This window comes from Ctenopharyngodon idella, chromosome 5, assembly GCF_019924925.1.
Source record: "Ctenopharyngodon idella isolate HZGC_01 chromosome 5, HZGC01, whole genome shotgun sequence".
In the NCBI taxonomy this organism is placed as follows: Eukaryota; Metazoa; Chordata; class Actinopteri; order Cypriniformes; family Xenocyprididae; genus Ctenopharyngodon; species Ctenopharyngodon idella.
In genome coordinates this window covers 1,413,919-1,427,716 of record NC_067224.1, presented here as the reverse complement: position 1 = coordinate 1,427,716, position 13,798 = coordinate 1,413,919, and the positions used below count along the sequence as shown (strand labels likewise).

At 38.3% G+C, this 13,798-nt stretch overlaps 1 protein-coding gene across 1 annotated transcript in view; it reads left to right on the top strand.

Annotated features, from left to right (window-relative positions):
* The window catches only part of brinp1 (bone morphogenetic protein/retinoic acid inducible neural-specific 1), a 165,863-nt gene extending 153,055 nt beyond the window's left edge, over positions 1 to 12,808 (top strand). The window contains exon 8 of the mRNA XM_051894306.1: positions 10,597 to 12,808. Within this exon, the coding sequence (XP_051750266.1) occupies positions 10,597 to 11,737 (1,141 nt within the window). The 3' untranslated portion in view covers positions 11,738 to 12,808. The remainder of the gene's footprint in view (positions 1 to 10,596) is intronic.
* Positions 12,809 to 13,798: the final 990 nt, after the last annotated feature.

Below are 13,798 nucleotides of genomic sequence, written 5' to 3'. Positions count from 1 at the left end.
ACACTAAGCAGCAGGGTAACAATTCGTCATGGTAAACAATCTCTGGGGGAAAGCATGGAGTTTGAATGCAGTCCCCATGGTTATACACCTCGTCTTGAATTAACACTTTGGATAGAAACGTACGCGTGCAATTCCGTTGAGTGGCAGTAACCAATTTTAGTACTCAAATATCCTTGAAAATGTCTGTTCCATTTAACCAGATGTGTTCTGCCACCTATAGATACTGTATGTCAGCAATGTAGTGATGGGCACTTTTGAAATGCTGCTTCGAAACCTTTACATCGTGTCCTAACCAGGAACAACAATGTATGAAGTATGACAGTGATAATCTCAGGTATTGATTATGTGCTTTATTTAATGTTAAAATAATTTAATGTGAGTTTGAATATCATTAATAGTCGTACTGAAAGCGACAATGGATAATTCACCTCAGATCTTGAAAATAAGTGACTGTGAACTGTGAACAAACAAGTGTATTCTATGACAAAGATTGTTTCTGTCAGTCTGTATGTTTTTTTTTTTTTTTTCTGTTTTTTTTGTTTAATAAGGTTAAAATAGTGTAATAGTTATGAATTTGATGCAAGTGCAGTGTGTTTGCAGGGAGACTCCGCCCACACGCTCTTCTGATTGGCTGTGATTTTTGATTGATTGATGTCGTGTCTTGTCATCCTGATGGTTTGGACAGACAGTTAATAATCATTGTTGCTAATTTTTTGTTTTGAATCAGTACCAAATTCTCAAAATGACATAATACAGCAAATGTGGCTTTGTAAGATCATTCTGTTTCAAACATTGGGTGGAAACATTTAAAAATTTGCCTCTAGATAGAAGTTGATCTAGTGAACTAATGAATGAGTGTCTAATGGTTTTAACTGATCCTGGGTCAGTTTTATTTTTAATTAATTGAATGAATTTTAATACTTTTGCATGCATAATGAAAAAGGAAAATGATAGTTAATTGCTTGTATTGACCTAGTTTGTCAGGCATGCCTAATAACACACAAAACATGGACTGCAAATTATTAAAACACATATTACAGAACCTTCATATTTAATGGTATTTATCTATTTGTAGATTACAATTATTACATTACACTTTCATGAAAACATTTGCTATTGGTTCATTACACATGTTTGGGCTTCATCTGACAGAGAAAACTGATCATAGAACAAAAATTTTACGCTCATGCCTAATACGTATAGCTCCCCTAGTAATGATGAGAATGCAAGACATACTTTGCATTGCAAATTGCCTTTTTGAATAGAGATCATAAAATCGACAGAACCATTTGTGTTCATTAAGTCCTGCCCTACATTTTCTTTGCTGAAGATCTTGTCTCACTCATTAAAGAAGAGTTTCTGAACCATGTTTCATTCTGCTGTAAGTATACTGTAACTTGTTAAGCATGTCAAAAGTTTGCATCTGTAACCATATAGGCTGAAAAGTTGTTGGAATGGTTGTTACTGTTATTGCTGCCAACCGTTGTTTTCCTGAAAGACATCCCACACAACTACATGACAACCCAAGAAACATAAGCATTCAAAATGTGAAACCTATGACTGAATACAGTCAGCTGATGCACTACAGATATCAAGAGCAATTTGAATGCACATAACAGCTATAACTACAATTTTGTGTATTACTTATATTAATCATTATATACAACTTTTCCACCAAGAAACATAATTCATTAGCAGTATGCAGTGTCACTGGATCTTGTCATATTGATATAGAAAACAGCGTTCCAGCGTTCATCCAATTATATTTATTTTAAGCTCATTCTAAGCATCTGAGCTCAGATCAGCCCTACATAATGGCATATAGCCGAGATGTTGTTGTGCTGTCGGTGCTGTCACTCAGGATGTCGATTCTGTCTCCGCTGACCTGCACTTTGGCCTGAAGGCCCTGATGAAGAAAGATGGCTGCTCGCTTGAGGAAGAGTTTCCTGCTGACACTGAGCGGCTTCCCGTTGCTCATTATTAGCAGCAAACTGCCTCCATCCGCCCCATAGACTCCAGAGACAGAAGTTAACTAACTCCATTCTGCAGACACGCTGCTTCCAGTTTGATGGCACACCAATTATCTAGAGGAAGAAAACTTAATTTGGTTCCAAACTTCGGTTACTTGTGATTACTGCCAAGTTTTCCTGGGAAGTTCCTACATACAAGTTCCGAAGTCAGAATTATGATACTTAAAGTGACTTTCTTTTTTTTTAAACTTCTTTTTAATCAAACCCTCTTTTGGTGTTAAATTACTGTCAGGATTTACTGAAGACACGCTGTGAGAAATTAGCGCTGAAAAGGCGTGGACAGTTATTTTTGCGGCTGAACTTATTGCATTTGTAGGAGTTTCACTTTCAGATGCTAAATTTATAGGAGGAGACAATCTATCTCACGACCAATTCATGCGTATTTTACAAGGTGGCTAATTCGTACAATTTCATACAATTTTTTCAAAACCCCAGTGACGGGTAGGTTTAGGGGCAGGGTTAGAGGTAGGTCATTCATACGAATTCATACGAATTTGACAACTCGTAAAATACGTACGAATTGCCGTGAGATCGTGTTGGAGGAGTGTATTTAAATGAATCATGCAAGGTGATTTAATAAAAGGTTTGTGGTAGTCAATTTACTGTTATTTGCATCATTATTTACCGCCCAAAAAAAAGCATGTCTTTTACTAGACACTAATTTGCACTGCTCTTGGTAGGACATCTGTGTTCTATAATTTGCGCGACTTTCTACTCCCATATCTGTTGTTGTAATTGTGCTCTCAAGCTAATTTGCTGCTTAGTAAATCTGGCCCTATGCATTCAACTGAAATGTTTCAGAGAAAAAAAAAATAAATAAATAACAGTTTGTGTTTTGAGAACATTATTAAAGACCAGATAACTTTCAACGAACGTTCTATTAGCGTTACTGGGAGAATGTTTGTTCATAACTTTAAGAGAAACTTGCCAGAACATTAGCCAAAGTTCTCAGAATGTTCGTTCCCTGTTAGCTGGGTGTTTTAAAGAGGACCTATAATGCCCCTTTTGATGTAACATAAGTCTCTGGTGTCCCCAGAATGTGTCTGTGAAGTTTCAGCTCAAAATACCCCACAGATCATTTATTATAGCTTGTCAAATTCGCCCCTATTTGGGTGTGAGCAAAAACACGCAGTTTTTGTGTGTGTCCCTTTAAATGCAAATGAGCTGCTGCTCCCGGCCCCCTTTCCAGAAGAGGGCGGAGCTTTAACAGCTCAACAACAACAAAGCTGGAGAATCTCACGCAGCCAAAATGAGGATTGTCAGTAACGGTGTTCAGCCTTACATTGTTCAAACCGGAGTCAACACTGATGGAGAGACTCAGGAAGAAGTTACAACTTTTAGAATGAAACTGGATGTTTCTGAATGTTTAGTGGATAAATTTATGTAGTTGCTGTGGAGTTGATTCAACTCATCCACTAGCATGTGCCGTCATGTTAATCTTTTGTGCAAATCCAGCGTTGAATTGACCCTCGTTTGTGAAGCAGTCCGGCGTAAAATGACGGCATGACAACAACACTCTACTACAACAACTCTTCCTCTTCTCTAAAGCAGCCCAACATGGCCTCACCCCCTTTGTTGTGTGTTCTCGGGGGCGGGGTTTATGTAAATTTTAGGGTTAGTGATGTCACCAGCCCAGGAAGAAGCTCGTTGTAGTCCCTACCAGCCAGTTGTTGTGATTTCTGTAAAAGAAAGCGTCTTAACTTTGCAGATGTTGTTTATGCTCAAACAGCAACATTACACACTAACTAAAGTTTAAAAAAAGTGAAATCATAATCAACCACTCCTTTAAAATGTATTTGATTATATATTCTATATCACAAAGAATGATGTGAAATGTAGTTTTGTCCTGCAATCTTGTCACCTCAAACGGGAGTATTTTCTGGTGAGCTTTATCACTTGTCGGTTTCAGTGCTTTTTATTGTTTTTCAACAATACATAAAAAAAATGAAATAACTGAACACATTAAATTGCATTGACAAAACAGAAAAGTTAGTAGCTCAAATAAAATGCAATTTTTCCCTTTGGTAATTACATTCATGTGTGCTCATCTCGTAAATATGATCGCTTTGACATGGTTTGAGAGCAGCATATGTTTCCCCTCTATGATAAGTAGATTACGCTGCTGTTTCTATTTTGAGGGCAGATCTTCCATATATACTGTGATAAAGTAGTGAGATATTCCCTCTCGCCCGTTCTTGATGCAATAGTGCCGACGCACAAGGTCTGTCTTTAGACCCGGGCAGAGGAACCACAGCTCAGCTTTAACCTCGTCTTTGCTCAATTATTGGCCTTTTGCAAATCGTGCAGTTTCTACTTTTAGGGAAGCGTCTCAAAGTCAGCTGCTGTTTATTCCTGGCTGAGAAAAAGCTGATGCAAGTTTTACATGAATATTTTGGCTTTATTGTTGCTTCTTCCTGAGTAGAGACTAAGATCAGGTAACCTTAAAAGTGTCCTGTTTGCTAAAATTCCCAATAAGGGATCTTTTAAGGCCGTTTCCACACTTGGTTCGATTGCTTAGTCCAAATCCAAGTTCAATATCCCCCATCCTCAGTGCTCTTATATTTCTCTTAGCATACATTTCAGTTGAAAACACAGTATGTCAGTACTTGCAGCAGCTGTTTACCACTTTAACTACTGCAGGTTACAACTCTGAAGGGGATGATGTCAGTTTCACTCTATTGAACTATTTGTCCATTTGGATTTACCACCAAAGCTTTACACTCACAGAACAGCACTTGCCATTTTAAATGCGTCGCAAGAGGCAAAAAGAATGTGAGCTGTGCTCCAAAGGCAGTTTATTTGGAGACAAGCAGCTATGAGCAATATACTATCAAAAGTGTCACCGAAAGCATGAAAATGTGCAAATTATACATCATTAATCATGGCAGATGGCTTTCATATCAACTGCAGACCTTGCTGGAGTTCACATAAACCAGGGATTGATGCTTACAAGGAATTAGACAAATTTAAAAGTGCAAAAATTAACGGTGCAATGAAAAATGTGCCAAATAATTTGTTTTTGCTTAATAAAAGGACAAAATGAGACATTTACAACCAAAATGATTTTATTTATTTAAATACAAAAATACTCTAGCTTTTTTAAATATTTCTGCTTCAATCTGTATTTATTTAATAATTATGGAATTATTTATGTTTTAAACATTGAATTAATACAGATACAGTTTATTGTGTAGCCAATATACCAATAATAACCATGAAATATAGCTGCAAGCAGCAATTGTGGGGTCAAGCCAAATAAGGGCAGAAAAGGAAATATTTGTGGACATCTGTGATCATGAGGTTAGGATAAAGCTGTTTGAATGACATCAGTTTTTCTGCACTTATAACATATTAAAATGGTCCAAACTTCCGAGCAGTAGGTGGCGCTGTGACGAAACTCTGCATGCACCCTCAAGTCATGCCTGTGATGTACCAAGTTTCGCGTCAATAAACTAAACTTTTGCAAAGATACAGCCGCATATCCATTTTGGCGTGCTCACAGTCAAATTTGTTGATGCAGTATAAAACAATCTTTTAATAACTTTTTGTCATGAGTGTCTGTAGATGCTACATAACAAATTTCATACAAATTGGACAATTTTTGTAGCTCGATAGAGTAGGTTTTGAAGAAAATTCAATATGGCAGACAGTAAATATGGTAGAAATATATATATGGCAAATTTGGTATCGTAGGACTCGGCATAAGCCAACAATTTTTAAGTTGTAAGTTAAATGACAATATGTTGAATTTGTCATATGTTATAAGCATTTTCATAAATTCTCTTTAAAATCTCTTGACCACTAAAACTTTATAGGTCCTCTCAGAACATGGCCACGATGAATCAAAACGAGTTCCGTAACGATACGTTCATGTGTTTGTAAAACAAAGCATTTTAAGACAAAATTCAAAATGGCCGACCAAAGAAAATATCGTTCAACTCGGCATTCCTAAAGGAATCTAAGGAGACCTTCCTCATGATTTTAGGACAAGGCATTCAAAAGTTATAAGCAAAAATAACCATTTTTCCTATGTACCAGTAGATGGCGCTGTGACGATACTGTGCATGTACCCCCAAGTCATGCCTGTAATGACATATACCAAGTTTAGTGTCAATACACCAAAATAATTGCGAAGATACAGCATCAAATCTATTTTTGTGTGCTCGCCGCCAAATTCGTCGATATGCTATACTAGAACGGATTGGCCGATCAAAAATCTTCTAATAACTTTTTGCCTGGAGTGTGAGTAGATGCTACATAACAAATTTAGTGTGAATCAGACAAACGCTTTTGGAGGAGTTGGAAAAAGTAGTTTTTTTGAAAAATTCAAAATGGCGGAAAAAGTTGACTTATGTGTCAAAAGTTATGAACATTTTTGAACTGTTGGTGGCGCTAGAGGGTTTGAGGTAGAAACTCTAAATTTGCTATGGTAACATTTCAGACTGTCCTCTATCTGTGTGCCAAATTTCATAACTTTTTACCATAAGGTGGTATGGTCTGCCATAGACCCAAGAGTGGAAGAATAATAAGAAAAGTAATGATTTCAATAGGGGTCTAAAAATATGTTCTGTTTAATGCAGGACTTTTAAGTATGAACAAGCCCAAAATATACTGAGAATCTTATTTTCAAATGTCAATACTACTTCCAGCTGCTTGTTCAAACAGATGAGGGAGATGAAACATGCAAATATCTACAACATATTACAATAAAGTAAACACTGTTACAGTTCATCAAGAGTTGATCATAAGCAATCCATTGGCAGAAATGTATTCAGTGATTGCAAACTGCTCTGAAAGGGCGATCATGTGGAATGTGTAACAGCACAGTGCTTTTACTTTGAATTTATTTACAGTACATTTATTTCATTAAACCATAGCCTTTTGAAGTTTAATAATCACATTAAGCTGTATGCCCATTCCTGTTTTCCAATTCCAAATTTAACACTTCTTAAAATGATAATTGAGACTTATTTTTTACCATTTTAGATATTTAAGACTTTTATGACCTTAAATTTAATTGAACTTTAAATACAGATCAGTGGAGACGTATTTTTTTTCAAACACATAGTCGTACTCATGCTCACACTATCAAACCACAGACCAACTGCTTTCATACAAACTCAATGAACCGAACAGACCTGCGTTCAAAGACACATCTGTAAAACACAAGTATGAATCCCACACATATGCAGATGTAAACACCTTTTGATGCTTCATCTGATAAATTGCTCTGACCAGAGCAAAAGCACAGCCTTGCAGTGACAGATAGATTCACGCCTCAGGGACTTCTGTGCTATTTGACGAGAGGACGCATCGCAAAAAGCCAGTGTGATATTTAATCAAACCAAACGATGCAATTAAACAAGTAACCAAACCACGCTGCCCATTTCAGTTTATGCAAAGCCTCAAAATTACGCTTACCGGCTCGTTGTAATTAATAGCTGTTTGTTGTTAGCTCTACCTGATAAACCGTGGCTGTGAGTTGATGCACATTTTGAGGAAAGAAAAAGACCATTAGTTACACCCACACAGAGCACAGACAGAACAGTTATGTAATGTGCTTTTAACATTTGCGTATGTACATATGCTTTGTTTAAAGTGAAATATAGTATCTGCCAGTCTGTGAAGGAAGGCTTCCGCATCTGAATCTTTATCGCATATAGGTAATGAGCAAAAACATTCCGTGCACATTTTTTTATGTATTATTTTTGGCATTTCAAAGCAGCTGTTTTTTGCAGCAACAAACAATTTTGCATAAATAACAGACCGTTGCATTTTCTGAAGATGTTTACTATGCAAAATAATGCTGGGTGTTGTGGATGGTTGCCAAGATGTTGATTTGTCCGTAGCAGAAACTTTGTGAGATGAGTTAACCCACGCCATAGACCTTATAGGTTAGACGGCATGTTAGTAACACAACAGTACAATCCGTTTTAATTCTATCCCTCACAGGGATATTCCTGTCAAAAAAATTAAACATGGCACTACCCTGACTAAGGTCTTCTGGTTGAGCTGGTGTAGTGCAGATACAGAGACACATACTGTATCCTAGTGATATCTGACAGGTTGCAGTATCGCCTGCTGCGTCTTTAATTGAATAAGCGAAATGAAGCAAATTTACAGGCCTCCCCCTCACTCTGTATGGCTTACTACAGTCTGTTCTCTCTCTCCTCCTCCATCATCCATTAGAACAGAATTTGTGATGATGTACGTCACGCAGCTTGTGCAGCAGAGCGCTCTGATGCCCCATTACAAACATGAGGATGTGAAAACAAACAGCATTCTTTTCCGTCATCTCCATATCATCCCCCATGGCAAACTCAAGTCAGCCACTTGTTTCAGCAAAATAAATAATAGTTCAAGCCACTATTGGGAAAAGCAGTTAGAGAGTATAACATATGGGAGTCAGATCGCATAAAGCTTGTTTATTGCGAATAAATATGAAAAATTATAATATTAAATGCCACAAGCGAGTTGGCTTCAAATCGAATGGGACTAATCTTAAGCTTCTTATTGGTCAAGTAATCTGCAGCGAACTGAAAATCAAATAATGTTTGGCTTGGAATATAGCTTGATTTATATAGATTGAATGCCACGAGATGCTACAGCTTTACAGTTTAACATTTAATTTCCCTATTGAAAGTCTTTGAAAACTGTTTACTAATCAAGGAATGCTCATATTCATTGCTTTTAATTTACGTTACACTTCTAGTTTTAGAAACGTGTTTGTTTTTCAAATAGGAAACTTATATAATGAGTTAGCCTTTGATGAATCACTTCCACTAGGTCGCACAGGTTTTGTGGTTTGTACAGGAATGCATAATTTACATCGTCTGGCAATTAATGTTTAGTAAAATTATAGATTCAACTGAACTGACACTATCAGATGACAACTAAATTTGAACTGAACTGAGCTGGGTAATGACACTAAATTTGCAACATTGAGTCTGTTATTGAACTGAGTCGAGTTGAATAAGGACACTATTATCTTCTTTAGAGCTGTTTCTCAGATAACAAATACATGTTATAAGAACTTTTTACTAACATTCCCTTTAACTCTTTATGACTTGAAGACATCTTTAGAGTTGTTTAGAGTTTATTTTTTATGGATTTTTTTTGTCTAATGGGCATTAATAGGCATCTTGTGATCGACGCAAGGGGTTGTGTTGATTTTGGACTCATTTTAATCGCGAGATTCTGCTGTAAATAATTTTCTATGATATGTGCATGTTTCATGAAGTTATGAGCAAAAATGCCATATATATATATTTATCAGCAAATAACTCAGCACCACTTAGGAATTAGTTCAGACTCTAAGCTTTCAAATGATACCTATTTTGTGTTGATCAAGGGAGTAGTTTTGAAAAATACGATTATTAATTTTTCCGTTGCTGGGTGACACCCACAGGGCGGTACACTCTGGTTTTATAGGAACTACTCGTCACTCATTAAGAGTCACTCAAACTGGTTAGATGCATTAAAAACCTGAGTTTCTAAGCTTTAAAATGATACCTATTTTGTGTTATCCCATGTTTGAAAACAAGCATGGGCGGTTCCGGGAACACTGGATAACACATTGCATCCCGGAAAGATGAGAGACATGTTTTTAGCCAAGTATGCTACATCACTCTGTGAGTAATATCTTGTGATTGATGCAATGGATTACGCTGATTTTGGGCTAATTTTAATTGTAAGAATCTGCTGTAAATGGTGATGTGCCTGTAAATCTATGATCTGTGCATTTTTAATGAAGTTATGAGCAAAAACGCCACGTTCATAACTTTGAGAGAACCTTGCCAGAACGTTCTGAGAATGATCCTTGTTAGCTGGGTTTACAGATGGACTTGAATTCATGTTATAATTGGTTCATTTTACACCATTAGGTTATTTTCCTGTTTATTAATGTGACGCTGCTCTGAAACAATCTGTATTGTGTAAAGTGCTATGTAAAAAATGTGACTAGACTTGAGCAAATGAGCAATGTATCTATCCTGGTACCAATGCCAGTAGTGGTATTAGTGCATCCCTAATAAACATTCACTTTTAAGCAAATATTATCCATGAATCAAAGTTCTTATGTTGCATGATAAAACAGCATGGTAAATGATCCTCTGTAAATGAGCATCGTTTATCCTCCACAATTTGGTTGCGAGGAGAATTCTTAGTTGCCAGAAGTGTAGCAGTGCCTTTTTGTCTCTCTAACCTCCTCTTCAAGGGATATAAAGTAGAAATATCCCACATCCGACTGTAGGTTCATTAACATGTCATCATAACCTTTAGCACTTTGTCTCCCAGAAATCAAAATTCAGTCGTTCGTTTCTCCCCTCACGCAGCAGAGGAGCTCCAAAGGCTTTCAGAATGACAAGGCAAAATGCCTGCGGGGAGAGAAAAGACGAGGTGTGCATTGGGAAAATTTGACAGAATACATTATCCGTTTTAGTGATTAGACTGTAACAAACGTCGGTAGGCTGAGGCGGTAGCTTTGTGCCTTTGGACTTAACGCTGCATTATTAATGGATCCTTCTACCCACCTGCCCTGACTGCATTGTTATCTGTCTGCTTTCAGATCGGTGCTACAGTGGCTGAACCGCGTGCAGTCGTTCCTCTACTGCAACGAGAACGGCTTCTGGGGAACCTTCCTGGAGAGCCAGCGCACGTGCGTGTGCCACACGGGAGCCACCCTTTGCCAGCGGCCCATCCCTTGCGTGATCGGCGGCAACAACAGTTGCGCCATGTGCAGCCTGGCCAACATCTCCCAGTGCGGCTCCTGCAACAAGGGCTACAAGCTGTACCGCGGCCGCTGCGAACCGCAGAACGTGGACTCGGAGCGCAGCGAGCAGTTCATCAGCTTCGAGACGGACCTGGACTTCCAGGACCTGGAGCTCAAGTACCTGCTGCAGAAGATGGACTCGCGTCTGCACATCCACACCACCTTCATCAGCAACGAGGTGCGCCTGGAGACCTTCTTCGACCCGCGGTGGCGCAAGAGGATGTCGCTGACGCTCAAGAGCAACAAGAACCGCATGGACTACCTGCACATGATCGTCGGCCTGTCCATGAAGATCTGCCAGATGCGCAACAGCAGTGTGGACCCCATGTTCTTCGTCTACGTGAACCCGTTCAGCGGAAGCCACTCGGAGGGGTGGAGCATGCCGTTCGGTGAGCACGGATACCCGCGCTGGGAGAAGGTGCGGCTGCAGAACTCGCAGTGCTTTAACTGGACCCTGCTGTTGGGGAACCGCTGGAAGACCTTCTTCGAGACGGTGCACATCTACCTGCGAAGCCGCGCCAAGGTGCCCACAGTCCTGCGCAATGACACCGGCCAGGGCCCGGTGGACTTATCCGACCCCAACAAGCGGCAGATCTACATCAAGATCTCCGACATACAAGTGTTCGGCTACAGCCTGCGGTTCAACGCCGACCTGCTGAGGAGCGCCGTGCAGCAGGTCAACCAGTCCTACACGCAGGGGACCCAGTTCTACTCGTCCTCGTCCATCATGCTCCTGCTGCTGGACATACGGGAGAGAATTAACCGTCTGGCCCCTCCGGTGGCCCCTGGGAAGCCCCAGCTGGACCTGTTCTCCTGTATGCTGAAACATCGACTCAAGCTCAACAACAGCGAGATGATTCGCGTGAATCACGCCTTGGACATGTACAACACAGAAATCTTGAAACAATCAGACCACCTGACTACCAAACTTTGCTGAAAACAACTAGGAAGAAGAAGAAAACGTTGTATTGAGAACAACGACAACAAATTATTTTCTTTCTCGGTTTGATTTGGAATCTTTTTGCTTTGCTTTTTTGATGTATTATTAACAACTTTGTAAGTGTAATTGTTAAACGGAAACTAAAAATACAGAGAGAAGTCATTTTAGCTCACTAAAGGAAAACAAACAAACAGAAAAAAAAAATAACTGTATCATATTTGTCGAAGCATGTCTGTCATTTCCTAAAAGAGAATTACCAGAAAAGATCACAAACTATTAAATTCAACATCCAGTGACACAGAGGCCTTGATTTTACTTTGAGGGAACAAAGGTACATCTTAAACTGCCATTCTAACACGTTTTTAGAGATGTAACATAAGGGCAGAACCAAAACACAGAAATTAATTTGAGACACTACCATGATATTGTCATACATATTTTAGATGAGGTTTATACAGCGTAAGAAATCATTGACTGTGTCTTGTCCTTTCATACGACCCCTCTAAGAGAGTTCAGTACAGGCGTCCATCGTTTCTTGAGGGATGTCCAGTTTTATTTCCGCTCACCAGGAGAACTGAATCCTGTCTGTTGTATTTTCAGATCCGCGCTCTTGTTTTTCAGGCAGGTTTGAGTCGCTTCGGTTCCTGAGTGCAGTATCTACAGTTGAACATAATCAATTCATGCTATTTCGTACTGCTTCGCATAATGTACACGTTGTGATTGCTGATGTGTCGAGCTTTTTTGCAGCACCGTGAACAAAATTTGATCATTTCTTCATTTCTTTAAGGGTCAGCATAAAGCCATACATTTCTCAGAGGGATGAAAAAAAGAAAAAAAGAAAAAAGAAGAAGCTGGGCACATTTTGTGAGAAATGTCCTATAAATTGCTTTTGTATTTTTGTTTTACAGTCTTTTTCTAATGAAATATAGCACAGTGGTCTGAAAAAAAAAAAAGAAAAAGAAAAATGATATATATGTACTGCGGGATTACGGCATGACATTGTAAAGCCATTGCATTTTCATTAACAGAGTGAATCCACAAGAACAGTATATTAAAGCTTCAAATATCTATGATGGTTTTAATCTCAAAATCTGCTTGTATACCAAATGTACACTTTACTTTTATAATATTTCATTTGGGTTTTATATTCCTTGATGCAATTCAGGTTTAACTTTTTCGACATGTCGATTGATTAATCTCTACTCTAAAATCTTAGAAGGGGGGAAGGGGGGATTTTTATTTTTATTTTATTTTTACCTTCACTGGAGTTATTTTTAGGATAGGGAGCATACCATTATTATTTGCATTAATTATTATTATTTTTATCATTATTATCCAATCTTATTAAGTGCCTGTTAGCTATCCCTTTAATGCTTTCCTTCACTTTTTTTTGGTTTGTTTAGCAGTACTAATGCCATCTAAATCTAAATACATGCCACTTGACTCATGGGAACAGGGCCAAAAGCTTTCTTGCTATACTCTGCATGAATTGAAAATAACCTTAACTTGGTTAATGAATTAGAGTTAAATGTGTATTATAAGTGTAAATACCTATTTTGTCTTGATATAGCCATGGAAACAAAAGCTCTTCTTAGATTACAGCAAATGAACCGCAGCCCATTAAACACAACACAAACCCCCTCGAGCACAAGTTCTGTAAATATCGCAGGTCTCCCACAAAATCATCACCAGCTGAAATGGATCTCGTCCAAGCTCAATCTGTTAATGATCTACACGAGCACATGCTTACAGCCTTCACACACTTCTGTTACTGAAACCATGTACAACACGATCTCACCATCCGATAGAGCGTTCAGTGGGTTGAGAAACTGCTTTCAAGTACTTTATGTAATTTCTGCTGTTCTGTTGAAATAACTATATCGGCTTTCTTCAAAATGAATGTTTCAAATAATAATCTATTTCTCATTAAAATGCTATATTTAATAAGAAGACCAATGCTTGTTTGTACCACACAAAAGCTTGACATTTTCTAAGACAACTGTCCAAATCATGAAGCCAGCTAACAAAAAAAAAAAAGTATTTTAAGAATGTTTTACT